At 42.9% G+C, this 14,391-nt stretch overlaps 1 protein-coding gene and 2 long non-coding RNA genes across 22 annotated transcripts; 2 read left to right on the top strand and 1 right to left on the bottom strand.

Annotated features, from left to right (window-relative positions):
* Nucleotides 1–47: 47 nt before the first annotated feature.
* LOC124651405 lies at nucleotides 48–1,064 on the bottom strand. Its single transcript, XR_006987395.1, has 3 exons — nucleotides 811–1,064; nucleotides 624–715; nucleotides 48–158 (listed from the first exon to the last, which is right to left on the bottom strand). It is a non-coding gene; the product is annotated as an uncharacterized LOC124651405 (long non-coding RNA).
* A 5,701-nt stretch (nucleotides 1,065–6,765) lies between these two features.
* LOC124651319 lies at nucleotides 6,766–7,864 on the top strand. Its single transcript, XM_047190417.1, has 3 exons — nucleotides 6,766–7,277; nucleotides 7,369–7,425; nucleotides 7,522–7,864. The coding sequence occupies exons 1-3, from the start codon at nucleotides 7,158–7,160 to the stop codon at nucleotides 7,741–7,743; spliced, it is 399 nt and encodes a 132-aa protein (XP_047046373.1). The 5' UTR covers nucleotides 6,766–7,157; the 3' UTR covers nucleotides 7,744–7,864.
* A 516-nt stretch (nucleotides 7,865–8,380) lies between these two features.
* LOC124651320 lies at nucleotides 8,381–13,521 on the top strand. Of its 20 annotated transcripts, XR_006987364.1 has the most exons (10): nucleotides 8,381–8,489; nucleotides 8,585–8,753; nucleotides 8,903–9,006; nucleotides 9,383–9,467; nucleotides 10,009–10,060; nucleotides 10,153–10,253; nucleotides 10,630–11,528; nucleotides 11,608–11,731; nucleotides 12,387–12,512; nucleotides 12,977–13,513. It is a non-coding gene; the product is annotated as an uncharacterized LOC124651320 (long non-coding RNA). The 20 variants fall into 20 exon arrangements; XR_006987357.1 differs by having other exon boundaries at nucleotides 10,153–11,528; nucleotides 12,977–13,516; XR_006987368.1 differs by having other exon boundaries at nucleotides 10,009–10,253; nucleotides 10,879–11,528; nucleotides 12,977–13,515.
* Nucleotides 13,522–14,391: the final 870 nt, after the last annotated feature.

The raw sequence follows: 14,391 nt of genomic DNA, 5'->3' as shown, positions 1-14,391 counted from the left end.
CACCGCTGCTTCTTGCTACCCGCCGCCCCGCTTCTTCTTCTCCACGCCGCCCGCCGCTGCCTCTTCTCCGCGCCAGCCTGCAACCTCCACGCCGCCGACCCGCTTCCTCTTCTACGCGCTGCCCGCTGATGCTTCTTTCTTCCAGGAGCAGTCCATCACTGCACAAAGCGATGCAAATATATAGAAAATCAGATTATTGGCTGCAGCACCAAATAAATCTACTCTAGATTACATTACCAACTTTCTAATGAGTGGATATGTATTATCAATTTGTATATGTTTTTGTACAACCTACATGCATCTTTCTAGACTACAAAGAACACATTCAGTAAGAAAACCAAGTCAATATTATAAGGAAATTTTAGCATTTAGCAAAGTAGATGTGTAAATAAAAAATTCAGTATAACTATGGGATGCAGGCTCATGCGTGTGAACTAAATCATAAAAAATGCAGGCATGAAATTTTTTGCTAGAAAGAAAAGAACGATTTGGTGAAGAATACTTCAGATCTAGCAAATAATACACACGTGCAAGCACATGACCAACTCAACAGGCAAGAGTGAGGTAAATCTGCCATAGGAAAGAGGATCAAGATAGGGTTCCGGAGAATCTGAAGTGCTAACCTTTAGGCATGATTTTGGCCAGGAGGAAGACGAGAAGTGGTGTAGGCAGTCGTGGAAGCACGTATGGTGGCCCAGCCCTCCTACTCCGTTCCCTGCAGCCGACCCCCTCCGTTCATCATGGCAGAAACAAGAGTGGGAATAGAGAGAGACGGAGTGGAAGAGACATAGAGAGGAGGAAAAACCAAACCTGAACAAATCTAAGCCCCGTGCTGCGCTGCCACTTGATCCGCGTCCTCCATGGCTAAAACCGAAGAACGAGGATGGAAGGAGACGAGCCGGGGAGGCAGCAGAGGGCGTGGGAGGTGGGGATTGGGCCAATCCCGTGCACGATCTCGAGGGAGAAAAGAGACGAGGCGCCACAGCCCCGTTCCAGGACTGCTCGCCGCCGTCCCGTTCAATTCCGGCCGATGTCGCCGTCGCGCGCTGCCAGGAGACGACCGATTGGGAGGAAGCAGGGATGCGTCCCATTGGGGAGGAGAGATGAGGCAGGGATCCCGATCTAGGGTTTTCGGTTTGACTGCTCCACGGAACAACCACCGAAACCAGCGACCTGGACGAGCGCCTGCGGCTGTCACTCGTAACCGGCCCCGCACAAAAACGGGTCCCAGGTGTCATTGACATATCGAGAGAAGCCACAGGTGAAAGAAGAAACTACTACATCCAACGGTTGCTGTGAAAAGTTGGTTCACGAAATTACTGTAGCTCTCCAATTGGACGAACCAGATTGATGTGCCCCTCTCAGACCCCCTGGATGGCTGGGTAGTCTTGGGACTTTTATAGGAGGAATGCCATGTCACCAAAATGTCTTGAGATGTGTGATATTACTAGCTATATTACTCCCACTATGAGCAGTCTTATGCGAGCATGGACCTGCCTCGTGCGTGTTTGTATATAGCACGAACAGGGAGAAGCCGGAGTGCGGGCTTAGCACGGACCAAACATAAACCTCCGGTTTATTTTGACGTACTAAGGGTTTTTCGGTTTTTTTACCTACGGACACCACCTATTGCCGTATAATAGTAAAGAAGACTAGTAAAAATGCCCGTGCGTTGCACCGGAAAAAATAATACTCAAACAATATCTTGACACTTCTCCCCTTTGTCATAATCGGTCACGTTTCTTTGTCGAACATAATTAATCTTATGAATATTAGATTGCGAGAAACTCGCTGCACCGAGCCGTAGTACCTCAAACTTGCAATGATGGTTGACACTACTCTTAAGTTACATTAAAAATATGAATCCAACAATGCAATTTATGTTTTACAGATCTCAATATTATATTCCTTGAGAAGAATCAAATGTTGGATAAATGTAGTTGCATGCTGAGTAAGTTCATGAAGCATTTTTAAATAAGCATAAATCTTGATGTCCATCTTATTAGACATTTGACAATACAACCCGTGCATACGGATTAATATTTATTAAATATTTTTGTCCAACCCATCGCAATGGAGAGTTAAAGGATCTAGTGTCTTTCAATTAACATGTAGTGGAGAGTTAAAGGATTTATTGTCTCTCAGTTAATTTTTATTAAATATGTTCGTCCTCCCTATGGCATGCCGTTGGCCTACAACACATATTGTTTGGGCTTGGAACACCTTCAACGTTCTTCTGTGTGTTGCCACAACTCAGGCCCTCGATTGAGGTTGTCACTCGTCATTGCCCTTGACCTCATGCCGTTCAACTCGGGACTGTGTCCGCCATCGCGCATTAGAAGGTTTTCGTCCTCCCTATGGCATGCCATCGGCCTACAACACATATTGCCTGGGCTTGGAACACCGTCAACCTTCTTCTGTGTGTTGCCACAACTCGGGCCCTCGATTGAGGTTGTCACTTGTCAGTGCCCTTGACCTCATGCCGTTCAACTCGGGACTGTGTCCCCTGTCGCGCATTAGAAGGGTGGTGAGATCTCTATTTAATATGTTTTATTAATTATTTCGCATACACATGAACTACTTTGAAAGCAGACTCTAAGTACAATTTTAAAAGCTAATTCCTCGATCACTTGATGAAACGTTTTTTTTTCTCAGCCACACATTGCCTATCAGAAAAAAAATAGCACTAACATGAGCCTGGGTGGTTTCTTATTCATTCAGTTCAGCACCACCTGTCTGTAATCCTGTCACCACACACGTTTCTCTCTATCCTTTGCTTCTTTTCTTCATCCTAAGAACAAACCGGTTCAAAGAAAAAGAGACCAGCTAAACGTTGGTGACAACAGGCAGCATCGGAGATTGGCCACGGGCTGAGGCAACCTATAGCGTAATTTGTCCAGGAAATTAGGGTCGACCAGGAACTGATAAGAAGGTACGGAGGAGTGGGCCGGAAGAATTTCGCCACGGACCTCATGTCGTGCGCGCATGTCAAGTGGGGGCACACGTGTATCAAGCGCCACGGCTGCACATCGCCGGCGCCTTCCTCCGGGCAGGGACCACGTTGTTGTGGCTGGCCAGCAGATTGGGGACGGACAGTTTGGGAGTGACCATGACTGCTCGGGGCGGAAGAGTCGGCAGAATCCACGACAGTTTTCATTGGAATTAACGACTCCCAGATCCGAGCAGGCGTGGTGAGGGGATCTTGTCCTGGACGAAGGCTTAGAAGTAGGTGGCGCAATCCAGGGATCTGTAAAGGACGTAGGCGGCAAGGGCAGGCCGGGGCTCTGCGGGAGCCGGAGACTACACGATAGGAGGTGAGGCAGGTACGGCGAGAGGACGCCGGCGTGCAGGTCGGGAAATAGATGAACCGCTGACACGAAACGTTTTCTGGACTTACCGGTGGCAGGTAGTGTAATTTGGACGAAAATTTAGGGTAGTAAAAGACGGACCAACAAGAAACCTTATTTTCTTTATTATTAGACTAGGACAATGCCCGCGCGCTGCTGCGAAAGAGCAAAATATGTAACTTTAAAATAGAAAACAAAAATATTGCTCTTGCAAACTAAACTGTTAAAATTCTACATACATAAGAATATTTATAATATGACTGCATAAAAAAAGATATACCTAAAGATATAAAGGTAAACCCGTGAAATGAAAGGGGCTAGAAGCATGTTTTCGTGTGTACGATCCCTCTAGGTTGGTTTCACCATGCATTTTTATCGCTGGTCTTTTTTTTTCTATGCACTGTGGAACATTAGTGGGGCTAAGACTTTATGCTAGGTGGGACACCTAACATATATATTTTTTAATACCACTTCTCTAATTGGACAATGTTATGTGTATACCAATTTTTTTTATAAAAAGCACAACAGAAATAAATTCATAAAGGCGCACAAACAACATAAATTCTATTTATATTTCTGAAATCTTCACATAATATTACATACTTGTAAACGAGATGCAATGTCCTTGTCCATCTCTTCATGTTTAAGTAGTTTGTACTCTGTAGTACATTTATCAATTTTCTAATGGCATTGAACCATTTTCTGTATCGACAAGTCATTAGTGAGTTGATATAACAATTTTAGTATTCTATTTTAGAATATACTCGCAGTTAAAAATCAATATAAGAGAGAGGTATGGATCTAAACAGAAGTGTCGTACAAAGACGTCAAGCCTGTTCCACTCCAAATAAAATAGACGATGACGTGAGCAAAGGTAGAACCTCACCTGATCGATCGGCTGTTTGGGAGATGCGAGAAAAAATCTCGGCCAGGAGATCGGCAGGTCGCCCTGACTGCACAATGCGTGTATCTGCCCGCAGGCCACCTGCATTGCCTCTCGCCGCCCAGCGTGTTGCGGCCCTACCTTCTGGTGTTGCTCACTGCTGGAGCTGTTGCTTTCTTCGTAGTGAATCAAATCATCAGTCAAGGCCAGCCCTGTACAATATTGCCATAGATTTTATGTTCTTGGAAAATAAAGAATCAAGATCTAGGCTCTGTATTCGGCTAGTGAGAGAGCGCAGTGCAGGCCAAAGCCATCAAATAGATCAATTCAGAGACTTCCACCGAAGTATCTTGCTTTGTATTCCTAAGAGGCTAAGACTGTACCTGTTTTTGCTGAAATCTCTTTACTTACTACAGCCCAGCGTTTGTCCCCGTTGCCGATGACCATCAAAATTAACTGAGTATGCGAATCGGCTCCTCCTGCTGTGAGCTGCCTCTGTCTGAACCATGATCACCAGAATTATTGTTATCCATAATCGAGGCTGATACGATGATAAAACATGATCTGAAACGCACTGGTGGTGAACAGGTGAGCTCGCTGATGAAATCGCCCTTGACTGACCGTATCAGGAGTTCAGGACCAGCACCGTATTAGGAGGATAAGATCACTGCCGCCGCGGCCTAGTCGCGATCCCGTTTTGATGCAGAGCTCAAGCCGGCCGCGGTCATGGGCGACTTCTAAGTGCCGACGGGAGCCACCATCGCACCTGTACCAGCGTCGTCTGTTTCTCCGTCGTGTCCATTATCGCCGCGCCGAGAGTTGTCTTGTGTTGTAGACCTAATTAATCGATCGTCCGCCTGGAAGTATGGATGCGACGCGAAAAGCTGATCGTGGGCAACCAAGATCATATATAGAAACATGATACAGAAGGTTACCTGTTTTGGTCCGGATTGGACTCTGCTGCGTCGTGGTTCAGACGTGGGCAGGGCAATGGACGAAGGAAAGAGACAGAATCAAAGAGCTGGGAGCGTCGGTTGCTAATTGGGCCTGGCCCAGGTGGAGCGACGGACGAATAGAGACGAAGGTTGTGAACCGTTTTTTACATAACCGGTGGCAGGTGCTGTAATTTCATCAGAAAATAAGGGTAATAAAAAACGAACGAACAAGAAGCCTTATTTTCTTTATTATTAGGTATAGATATAGACTAGTAAAAATGCCCGTGCGTTGCACCGGCTAACCAAATACCCAAACACTTCAGCAAACCATCTATGTTGATACTTCTCCTCTATGCCGAAGAAATTTGAATTCTTTGCCTCGTAAGGAATTAATTTTAAAAATAGTATTGTGCCATAATAACTTACTTTGAAGCAAATACCATGTTTCGGACAAGAAGCAAAACATCGCTACTGGTTAAACCTATGTTGTTCACCGAAAGTTTGACAAAATAAAATATAGGACAGTGGAAGCCTCTAAGTGCGTGGTGAGAAATGAGGGGCAACCGCTTGAGTCGGAGTTTGAAATGCAACTTCTTTTAGGTATTGGTTGCCCTTTGATTATCATATCTTCAGCTGTTCTCTTGGATCTTCCTAATAAAATAGATGAACAGGACACCGATTTGCATATTGTATTAACATTTAGGTATTTGTTGCCCTTTGATTATCATATCTTCAGATTCTGTTCTCTTGGATCTTCCAAATAAAACAGATGAAATCCAGGACACCGGTTTGCATATTGTATTACCATTTATTATCCTTCATTGTTAGAAGATTCCCCATAATTTGTTTCCTGAGTTCGTATCTGTCCTGCTCATTTATTAATTTTTGTAAGCGAATAAGAAAAACACCATATTTTAAAGAAGAACAATGATTTAAATGCTTATGATATTCACCTTTAAAAATGGCAAATATACTTTTCCATCTTCCCATGTGGACATGAAGAGTGTAACAAAAAAACCAGAGAGGTCCCTATATAAATATAGATTAGTAATCATTGACAAAATACATATCGAACATGCTCAGGACATTAAATACTAAGTATACATCCTTTGCCACCTAATAAACAGAAAATTCTTCAAAATTATTTGTAAAGTATATGCCCTCCCTTTCTATTTCTACTTTTTTGAAATAAAATATAGGAAAAAGGGAAAAGAATTGTAGAGCACAGGGCACCCCCGGTGGAGCTCTCATCTAAAGGTATAAACGATGCCCCCCATAGGGGGCTTCACAGCGATCCTCGCACGTGGACCGTCCGATCTTTCTGCTAACGAATCTCGTCCATTGATTGTTGGCTCAGAGCTACTAGGTAAATCCATGCAACGGCCGTGTCCTACCCATCTGAGGCTGGTCCTGGGTCCTACCAGCATCCGGGCCCGTCCGTCGGTAGCCGCAGGTGTGGTTGGCTTCGGTGCACGAAGATTGGGCCGGACAAAAAATCTCCCGCAGTGAGGCAAAAAGGGCTTCTCGCCCAATCAGCGTCAAACCCTAGCCCCCAATCCAGTGCGTATTTCCTCCCCAATCCCCTCCCGTCCGCCGCGTCGGCAGCTCCGCCGCCGCCTTCCGCCTCTTCTTCCCCCACTACGGACCTTAGGTTGTGTAGCACGGGCCGCCCCGCCCCACGCGTGTTGTCGTGGTCTTCTCCGTCGAGACAGCATGCGAGGAGGCGGAGGAGGAAGCCCTCCATGGTGCCGCTAGTGCCCTTCATGGGGCCGCCGGTGCTTGGAGACGGCGGCGAGGTCAGCTCGGCGTGGAGTCCACGTCCAATCCCCTCTCCATCATTCTCTGGCTTGAGCCACCAAGGTGGTCCTCGTCCTCGACAACCACGAGTCGGTCAAGGTCACCCGCTACCTCCTCTATTTCCTGCTCCCTCTTGGCTCCTCTTGGTTGTCTGGTCTCTGTCTCCTCCACTGCCCACCGACGCCTCCCCCCACCATGAGTAGAGAGGTTAGAGGAGGACATCCTCTGCAGCCTCCATCCCTGCCCCATCTACATAGAGCGGAGGCCAACGAGGTTCAGCTTCTTCTGGCCCATTTCTCTACCTGCAATCCTTTGGTGATTCCACGTACTCACTCTCTCTTCCTCTTGATTTGTCTCCTCCCCTCTCTCTTCCACTCCCATAATTTCTGTTCTTTGTTTTGTACAGGTGTGTTTTGTATCTATGCATATAAATTGTTTGAGGAAATGTCCAAGAAGGCTGCAGGTACAAGCTATCTACATTTTAATGCGATATTTCCTTCTGAATTATTTGATAATATAGTTCTTTGCAACCCATGCTTTTGTGCTTTCAGTTATTTAGGAGCAAGACCTACTGCGCCACGACGTCGATCCCGCCGTTGGAAGGGCTGGCGGTCAGCGGGAGCAACGCCATCCATCGGTGGAACCACCTTCGCGCACCATCTCCTCATCTGCGCAGAGGCCGGCTCAGAACCGGTTGAGGGACAGGACGGTGGCGGACCGAGCTCCTCATCTGCGGCGCTGTGCAGGAGGAGCACTGCCGGTGATGTGCCACAATGTTTAGCCCACCTCCGCGCACCAAGCCATGGCTCGGCGGAATGGTTAGTCGCCAGCGGGAGCAGCGCCCGTGTCTCGAACCGTCGCCATGGGCCGTCTCGTTCCCCGGAGTGCAGCAGTACTCAACAAGAGGTGAACGGGATGGTGCTTACATGATTGCAGCGCTCCATTTATTTTCGTTGCTTTTCATTGTTTTGATCTTTCCATCCTGTTCCTCATCGCCCCTTTCTTCATCTCTTGACTAGGTAGGAGGACAGTGGAAACGTCGTCGTTTCTACATGACGGAGGAGGAGGAGGAGGAGGAGGAGCGTGGGCTGCAAACGGAGATGCAGCGTTTAGGGCCTCTGGTGTGCCGCCATGGTTGCCCGGAGTCGCCTCGCTGCCGCGCCCATTTTCACTTCTGCTCTCCGACCCGTCATTCTTCTCGGCCACTATCTCATCTCAATTCCCTTTTTGCTGCAGTAGATTGACACTGCCTCTCTTCATCACAATGGTGCTGGTCATATATGCTGAATTTAGTGCACAGCAGACTGCAGTATAGGAGGTGCAAGAAAAAAATTATGAAGAAATCTATTTGTGAGGATTGCATTCAGAAGGAACTCCTATTTTTTTTTCGATAAAGAGAAGGAACTCCTATCTAGTGATGTAGTTCATGATCTGATTGGGAAACTTAATTTTATTTCATTTTGCTGAATGCTTGGATGATTCGTGGTGGATTTCAGGTTCGGGTGATCTGTTAATGTGCTAAATCAGGTTGGCTTCACTGATTAATCTTCGCTCCTTGCCCCGTTTTCTCCTGTTCTGCACAGTATAATATACTTACATCAAGTTACTGTGTCGTCTTTCAGATGGTACATTAATGGTATTTTTGGAATTAGCATCTACTCTATACGTGTAAATTTTACAGTGCTGAATATGGATTGCTGATTTGGGGAGTTGCAGACTCAATTATCAAGGACATGTATCTATAAGAACGGGTCTGGTCTGGATGTTAAGTGACGGTAAATCAAGTAAATGGTACTGATTTTTTATTCACTAACATGGTTTCCATCTGCACTGCCCGTAATGTTCCTTTTGGCAATGCTTAATGCTACGATTTTTCTAAAAAGATTTACAAGGTTGGAGTGGAATTCCTTCAAGTGCTAATTTCAGTTTTGTTCATGCAGGAAGTTAGCAAACTGTGGAAATCATATTCGTTCCCAGAAAGTCCCAAGGAGGCTCTTCACCCGACCCATGTCACTGCAATATTGGACAAGAGCTAAGGCCTAAGGTAAATATGCAGTTTATTTTGCTGGAGGGTCAAACTGTGGATATGTTATTTGTGTGATATTGGAAATTTGCTAGGTTTTCATTGATGAACCTGCATGGTTAATATTCTTTTGTCCAGCCTAGATAGTTTTGGTCATGTGCCTCATGCTTGATTTTTGGGCTTCTTATATTATATTGAAGTTTCACGCCTGGCTAAGCAGAACGAGTTTAATTTTAAGAAACCATAAGTCTGTCATAATAGCTTGATTACTTAGTATTTGTGCTTTTGTGCGCCTCTCTGTTTTCTGCTTTCTTGCGTTTTTAGTACCGTGTTTGTTGTTGTCTCTGGAATTTTCCATCCATCGGATTTTGCTTGACATGGATGCTGCATTCTGTAGGTGGTCATCTTGCTCGACATATTTGTTTGGGTGCTATCGTGGGCGATATACCCACTTTGTTAGTTAAGATTCAACTATATTCTTCGTAAGTTTCAGATTTTGTTATGATTTGATATTAGGTTAGTTGTGAGTTTGCTTTTGCGCTCAGTAGCTAAATGTGCTTGAGTTTATATTTAAACTGTTATCCATAATGTGAGAAAATTTTCACGGGGAATTTAGGAATAGTTGTGCCACCGCTAAATATTTAAAGAGTTACCTTTATCCCTTTTGGTGTTCTTGCGAATCCGGATAGCCATTTGTGTTTCGCTTTAGTTGAATAGTTAGTGCTTAATACGCGCACTTTGCAATCTATGGACAATTTTCAGTATAGTTGGTGATTTTCTTTAGTCTAGCTTAATGGTCTTACCTTGCTATAATCTCCAGTATTTTTTTTTCTTGCTGCAACACGAAAGTAAGATGGTGATTAATATCAGATTGTTTATTTTTGTATTTGTTGTGTAAATGGCTATAGGAAAAATAGTAGTTGAAAAAAACTAATGTAATGATGTGCTTCTTCATGGTTATTTCTACAATTTATAGTACAATGGTTAATTGCCTGATTTTCTATTAATGCACCAAATTTGCAGCTCGGGACAAGCAGGAGATGATGGGAGTGAAGGCACTCCCATGTTTCACATGGTATGTTCTGAACTTAATTTCCATGGTTTATGGAACTGCTGAATATGTTATATATCAACGCTACTATGTTAGTATCTCTTTCATTTCTTCAGAAAATTTTCTGTTCGGAGTGGCTTCATATGTTTGTTGAGGAATCCTTAAGTTGTTCTAGAAGTTCCAAAAAAAGTGGGTCTAATTCGTATCTACGTTTTCTGTAAGTTCACAAAAATATTTCAATATCATTTTGTTTTTGAAAGTGTTGTCTAAAAATATATGTAGGGACAGAGCAATTAGAGCGAGTCATGGAAATTTCAAACCAGATTTTTCGAACCAATGGTCACTGCATTCACTTTCGTTCATCCCATGGTTGCATCTCATCTGTTAGACTGCTATGATAGTACTAAGCATGAGTTGCTACTTGCTTGCACAGTAAAGCAGTCTGTTTATGAAATTTAGTTCATTTTTCATTGCTCATATTCAGATATCTAAATTATGAGAGCTGGTTTCCTAACAACTTCTATTTTATTTACTAAAGGCTGAATCACATATTATAATAGATGGTTCACTAATTTCTATCTTATTTTTGTCAGTTCTTAGAGAACCTGTACAGCGTATTCAAACAAACAAAACATATTAATTTGAAGCTTTGTTCATAAGTTGGAAGTATGGCTCTTTTGCATCCTTGTTCATAAGTTTATAGAGTGCAACTTCTTATTTTGTCCTGGGGCAATTTGATGAGCAGTCATGGTGCGAGCTCACCCATTGATAAAACAACGGGTTTGATAGTTCAATGCAATCACATGCATTCCGTATTGGGTTTCAATCGCCATTTCCAATAGGAACACACTTGGTGAGCCAAGTGAACCACACCCGCTTGTGATTGAGGCATGAGAGGCACTCAGGAAATCTGTAGTGTATTTTCATGGCCAACCAGTTGGTACAGTTGTTGCGGTAGATCATGCATATGAGGAAGTGCTCAATTATGATCAGGTAAAACCCTTTAGCATATCTGAAAACAGGCCACTCTTTATTTTCTAGATACTGATGTATCTAAATCTGTAATTTAGCATCTCCGGTTGCCTTGTAATTTTCTTCATTCACATGCTGTAGATATAGTAATGATGATGCTACATTATTCTGTGGCATTTTGAGGATAATATCTATTATAAACTGATGAAACGGAAGGTGTTCACTTGGGGGGGCCTGTATTATCTGATATAATTGATGAAATTTTGCTTTATAATTTGATTATCATGGGCACTATGGCTTTCGATACTCTGCTTGCTCGTAGTCATGGTTTGCATTTTTTCCTATTTTACTTAAATAATTGCTATCTGACGATTTACTTTTCATGATTTTATCCTTACAATGACAGGTTTTTGTCGGCAATTTTGTTCCCACTGCGTTGGCTTTTCTGATGAACAAAGAGCCCGGGATAGTGAAGAACTTTCTATTGAAAACTCTTCACTTGCAAAGCTCACATTAAATGGTACATCGGTTCACTTGCAAGATATGCTTCTTCCATCCTCATACTGGGGAGTTAAATTCAGATAACCGTTTCTGTTCAGGTGCCTGTGTTGAATAGTGTTCCCACTCTTCTTCAACTTCAAGGATTCCCCAATGATAGGCACGCACAAAATTTTGTTTTTCGGTGCTGGATATCGCAGAGAGATATCAGTTGGACTTGCCTAGGTAATCATCAGTCCCACAAGATTTCACTATTTGTGATGTTATTTAGCAAAATAATGTAGCTTTTTTACTCTCAGGCCTCATGTTATAGCGCTGGAACCAAATAAATCGCACCGCCTCTCACCCTTCCAGCTTAAAATGGCAGATATTGTTATCACTAAATAAGGCATCCCTCCTTAGGTCTTACTTAGTGCAAATGGAATACATAAGTAGATCATTAGCTCGACAAACTAGCCCATCAACGGTGCAAAAAAATGAATTTGGATTGTGGTTAGCTAATATATCTGTCATAGATCTGCGATATTGAACTTATCTGAAACATTTATTTTGTGGACAAATTGTAGTGACGGCTGGGATTAATGAAATATGACGCTGAGAAAACAAAGATATATATTTTTCAATAAATCCAGTTCACAGAGGGTATTGAACTTGTATGTGTGCTGAGGTCTTTTCTATGACAATGATAATTCTCACATTTCTTTATGCTAATTAGTGCATGGTGTTTTTCTTCCTTCTTCGATCATGCATCCGTATATTTATTTCAATCACACTAAGTTCAATTGTTTCTTGATTACTTGGACTCGGCCCCTATTTTTAACTCACCTCGAATTGTCTTTGTGGCTGTATAGTTTCTCATGCGAGTTGTCACGATGTGCAGATCTGCATCCCAGCTTAGGAGAGCTTCCACAGTTGGCAGTTGTAGTCTGAATCTTGTGCCAAATTCCGAAGATGCATAGGCTGAATCGATCGATTACACTTCTGAGTTTCATTGCATCTCTATCAGGTGAGTAGGTGACACCTTCAATATCAGCTTTACACCTGTTCGGTCTACATGGTGTCCCTACTTAGTATTCCTAGGACTTTATGCATATGATCCATTATTTTGTACATCATACATTAGGATTGCATCCGTTCAAAGGGACTCTGTTCCTGGATTCACCTCCTGGCTTGCACTGGAGAGGTGAATTCTTACATGATAAGTTTATTGTTTCTTGATTATTTGGACTAGATCTATGTATGCTTAACTGTCACTTCGGGTTGATCCGAACCACCCCATCATTCGCTAATCTTTGAACATAGGTAATTTAGTGCATGCCTCGTGATTATTTTTTCTAAATCAATCTACCATCATTCCAACGGATAAGAGGCAACTTCTTTTCTTAACTATAATTGGTTTACACGTATAAGCGTGTCCAATGTGCTTGCATCTCACTTCGATGAACCAGGTTCTGTGGAATTTTTTTGTAGGCACGGACACCCATCCACGAAAGCTCAGGAGGATGGACAGAGCAAGAGGAAGAAAACCTACAACACAATTTTCCAAAAGCGGCGAATTTTGGTGTTGCGAGTTGCAGGTGAATGATCTTTCTATGTTGTTTGTGTACGTCGGAGTCTGAAGATTATGTTGATTCCTTTCATTGTTATCCTGTAAATATGACCTAAGTGTCTGTTGTGGCGGTGTTTCTATGCACCTTATGTGGATGGAGCTTGTACTATTGCGCCATGCTCGATTTATGTGTTTGCCGTTTTGATCCGTCTTGCTGTAGACAAAGACTTTTTCTAAAATTAATCTATTTTCATTTTCAAGTAGATACAAATGCAAGGCCTTATAACTGTCATTAATTATTATTTAGCATAATGATGTTATTAGTATCATTTATGAGCGTTATTGAAATATATATTTGCCTATTTTCATTGTATACAAGTGTTTTCTACTCCGTGCTTGATTTTGTCTGTTTTATCCTAATTTTACCTGCGGATTTCATTTTGTAAAATTAAAATGAACATACTATCATTTTGCTGCCTGATTTTTTATCATTATATAAAATATAAATCTTCACGAGTTTTACGGGGTCGTGCGCCAAGGCGCACATCTAAATCTAGTACATATTATGCGCACGGCCAAAGAACCTCCTCCATCGCCCCCTACAATTCCTTCCTCGTACCACCAGCGTGCATTTATTCTGCAATTCCTCCTTTAATTCAATTTTCCTTACCCTTTTCCTTCCTCAATCTTTAATACCGTTTCCTTCCTCATGCCACCAGCATCCAATTCCCCTTTTAAATTCGCTCCCACATTATATATTAAACCATACAATGATGATGCTATACGGCTGCTTGCTGTGGCTTGGTACAACCCAGAAAACAGACGCATATAAACTGGTGAGACTTCTGATACGGGAGCAAGGTGGGACTATCTACACAAGATATATGTGCGTTAGTTGGGACATAGCGATAATTCTTTTTTTTTTTTTTTTGAAGCAACCATATATTTCATTAAACAATGTGTTTAGAGAGATTACATATATGATGACCATCCCAGACAAACATGTTTGTCAAGCAAACTTGCACAAAAACCACAAGAAGTAAAATTAAAATTTCACTCTTGAAGAAACTTGTGACATAGCGATAATTCTTTCCCTGCTCGTAAATCGTCCCAATCGGTTTTCTGTTGGTTAATTGGGCCGGTCGACCGCTAGCAGGCCCGACCCGCACGCCGCACCGATGACTGGCAACCATCGGGATATCGATGGATGAAGGAATTCACGTGACAAAACGACTGTGGCAAACCGTTTTTTGATTATAAGCGGTGGCAGCAGCCTGTAAATGTTTGTCAACTCTGAGAGTAAATTTAAAACGGACGAAAAAATCTCTATCTCTAT

Source organism: Lolium rigidum, chromosome 5 (assembly GCF_022539505.1).
Source record: "Lolium rigidum isolate FL_2022 chromosome 5, APGP_CSIRO_Lrig_0.1, whole genome shotgun sequence".
NCBI lineage: Eukaryota > Viridiplantae > Streptophyta > Magnoliopsida > Poales > Poaceae > Lolium > Lolium rigidum.
Note: the sequence above shows the minus strand (reverse complement) of the source record. Positions and strands in the feature narration are given on the sequence as shown.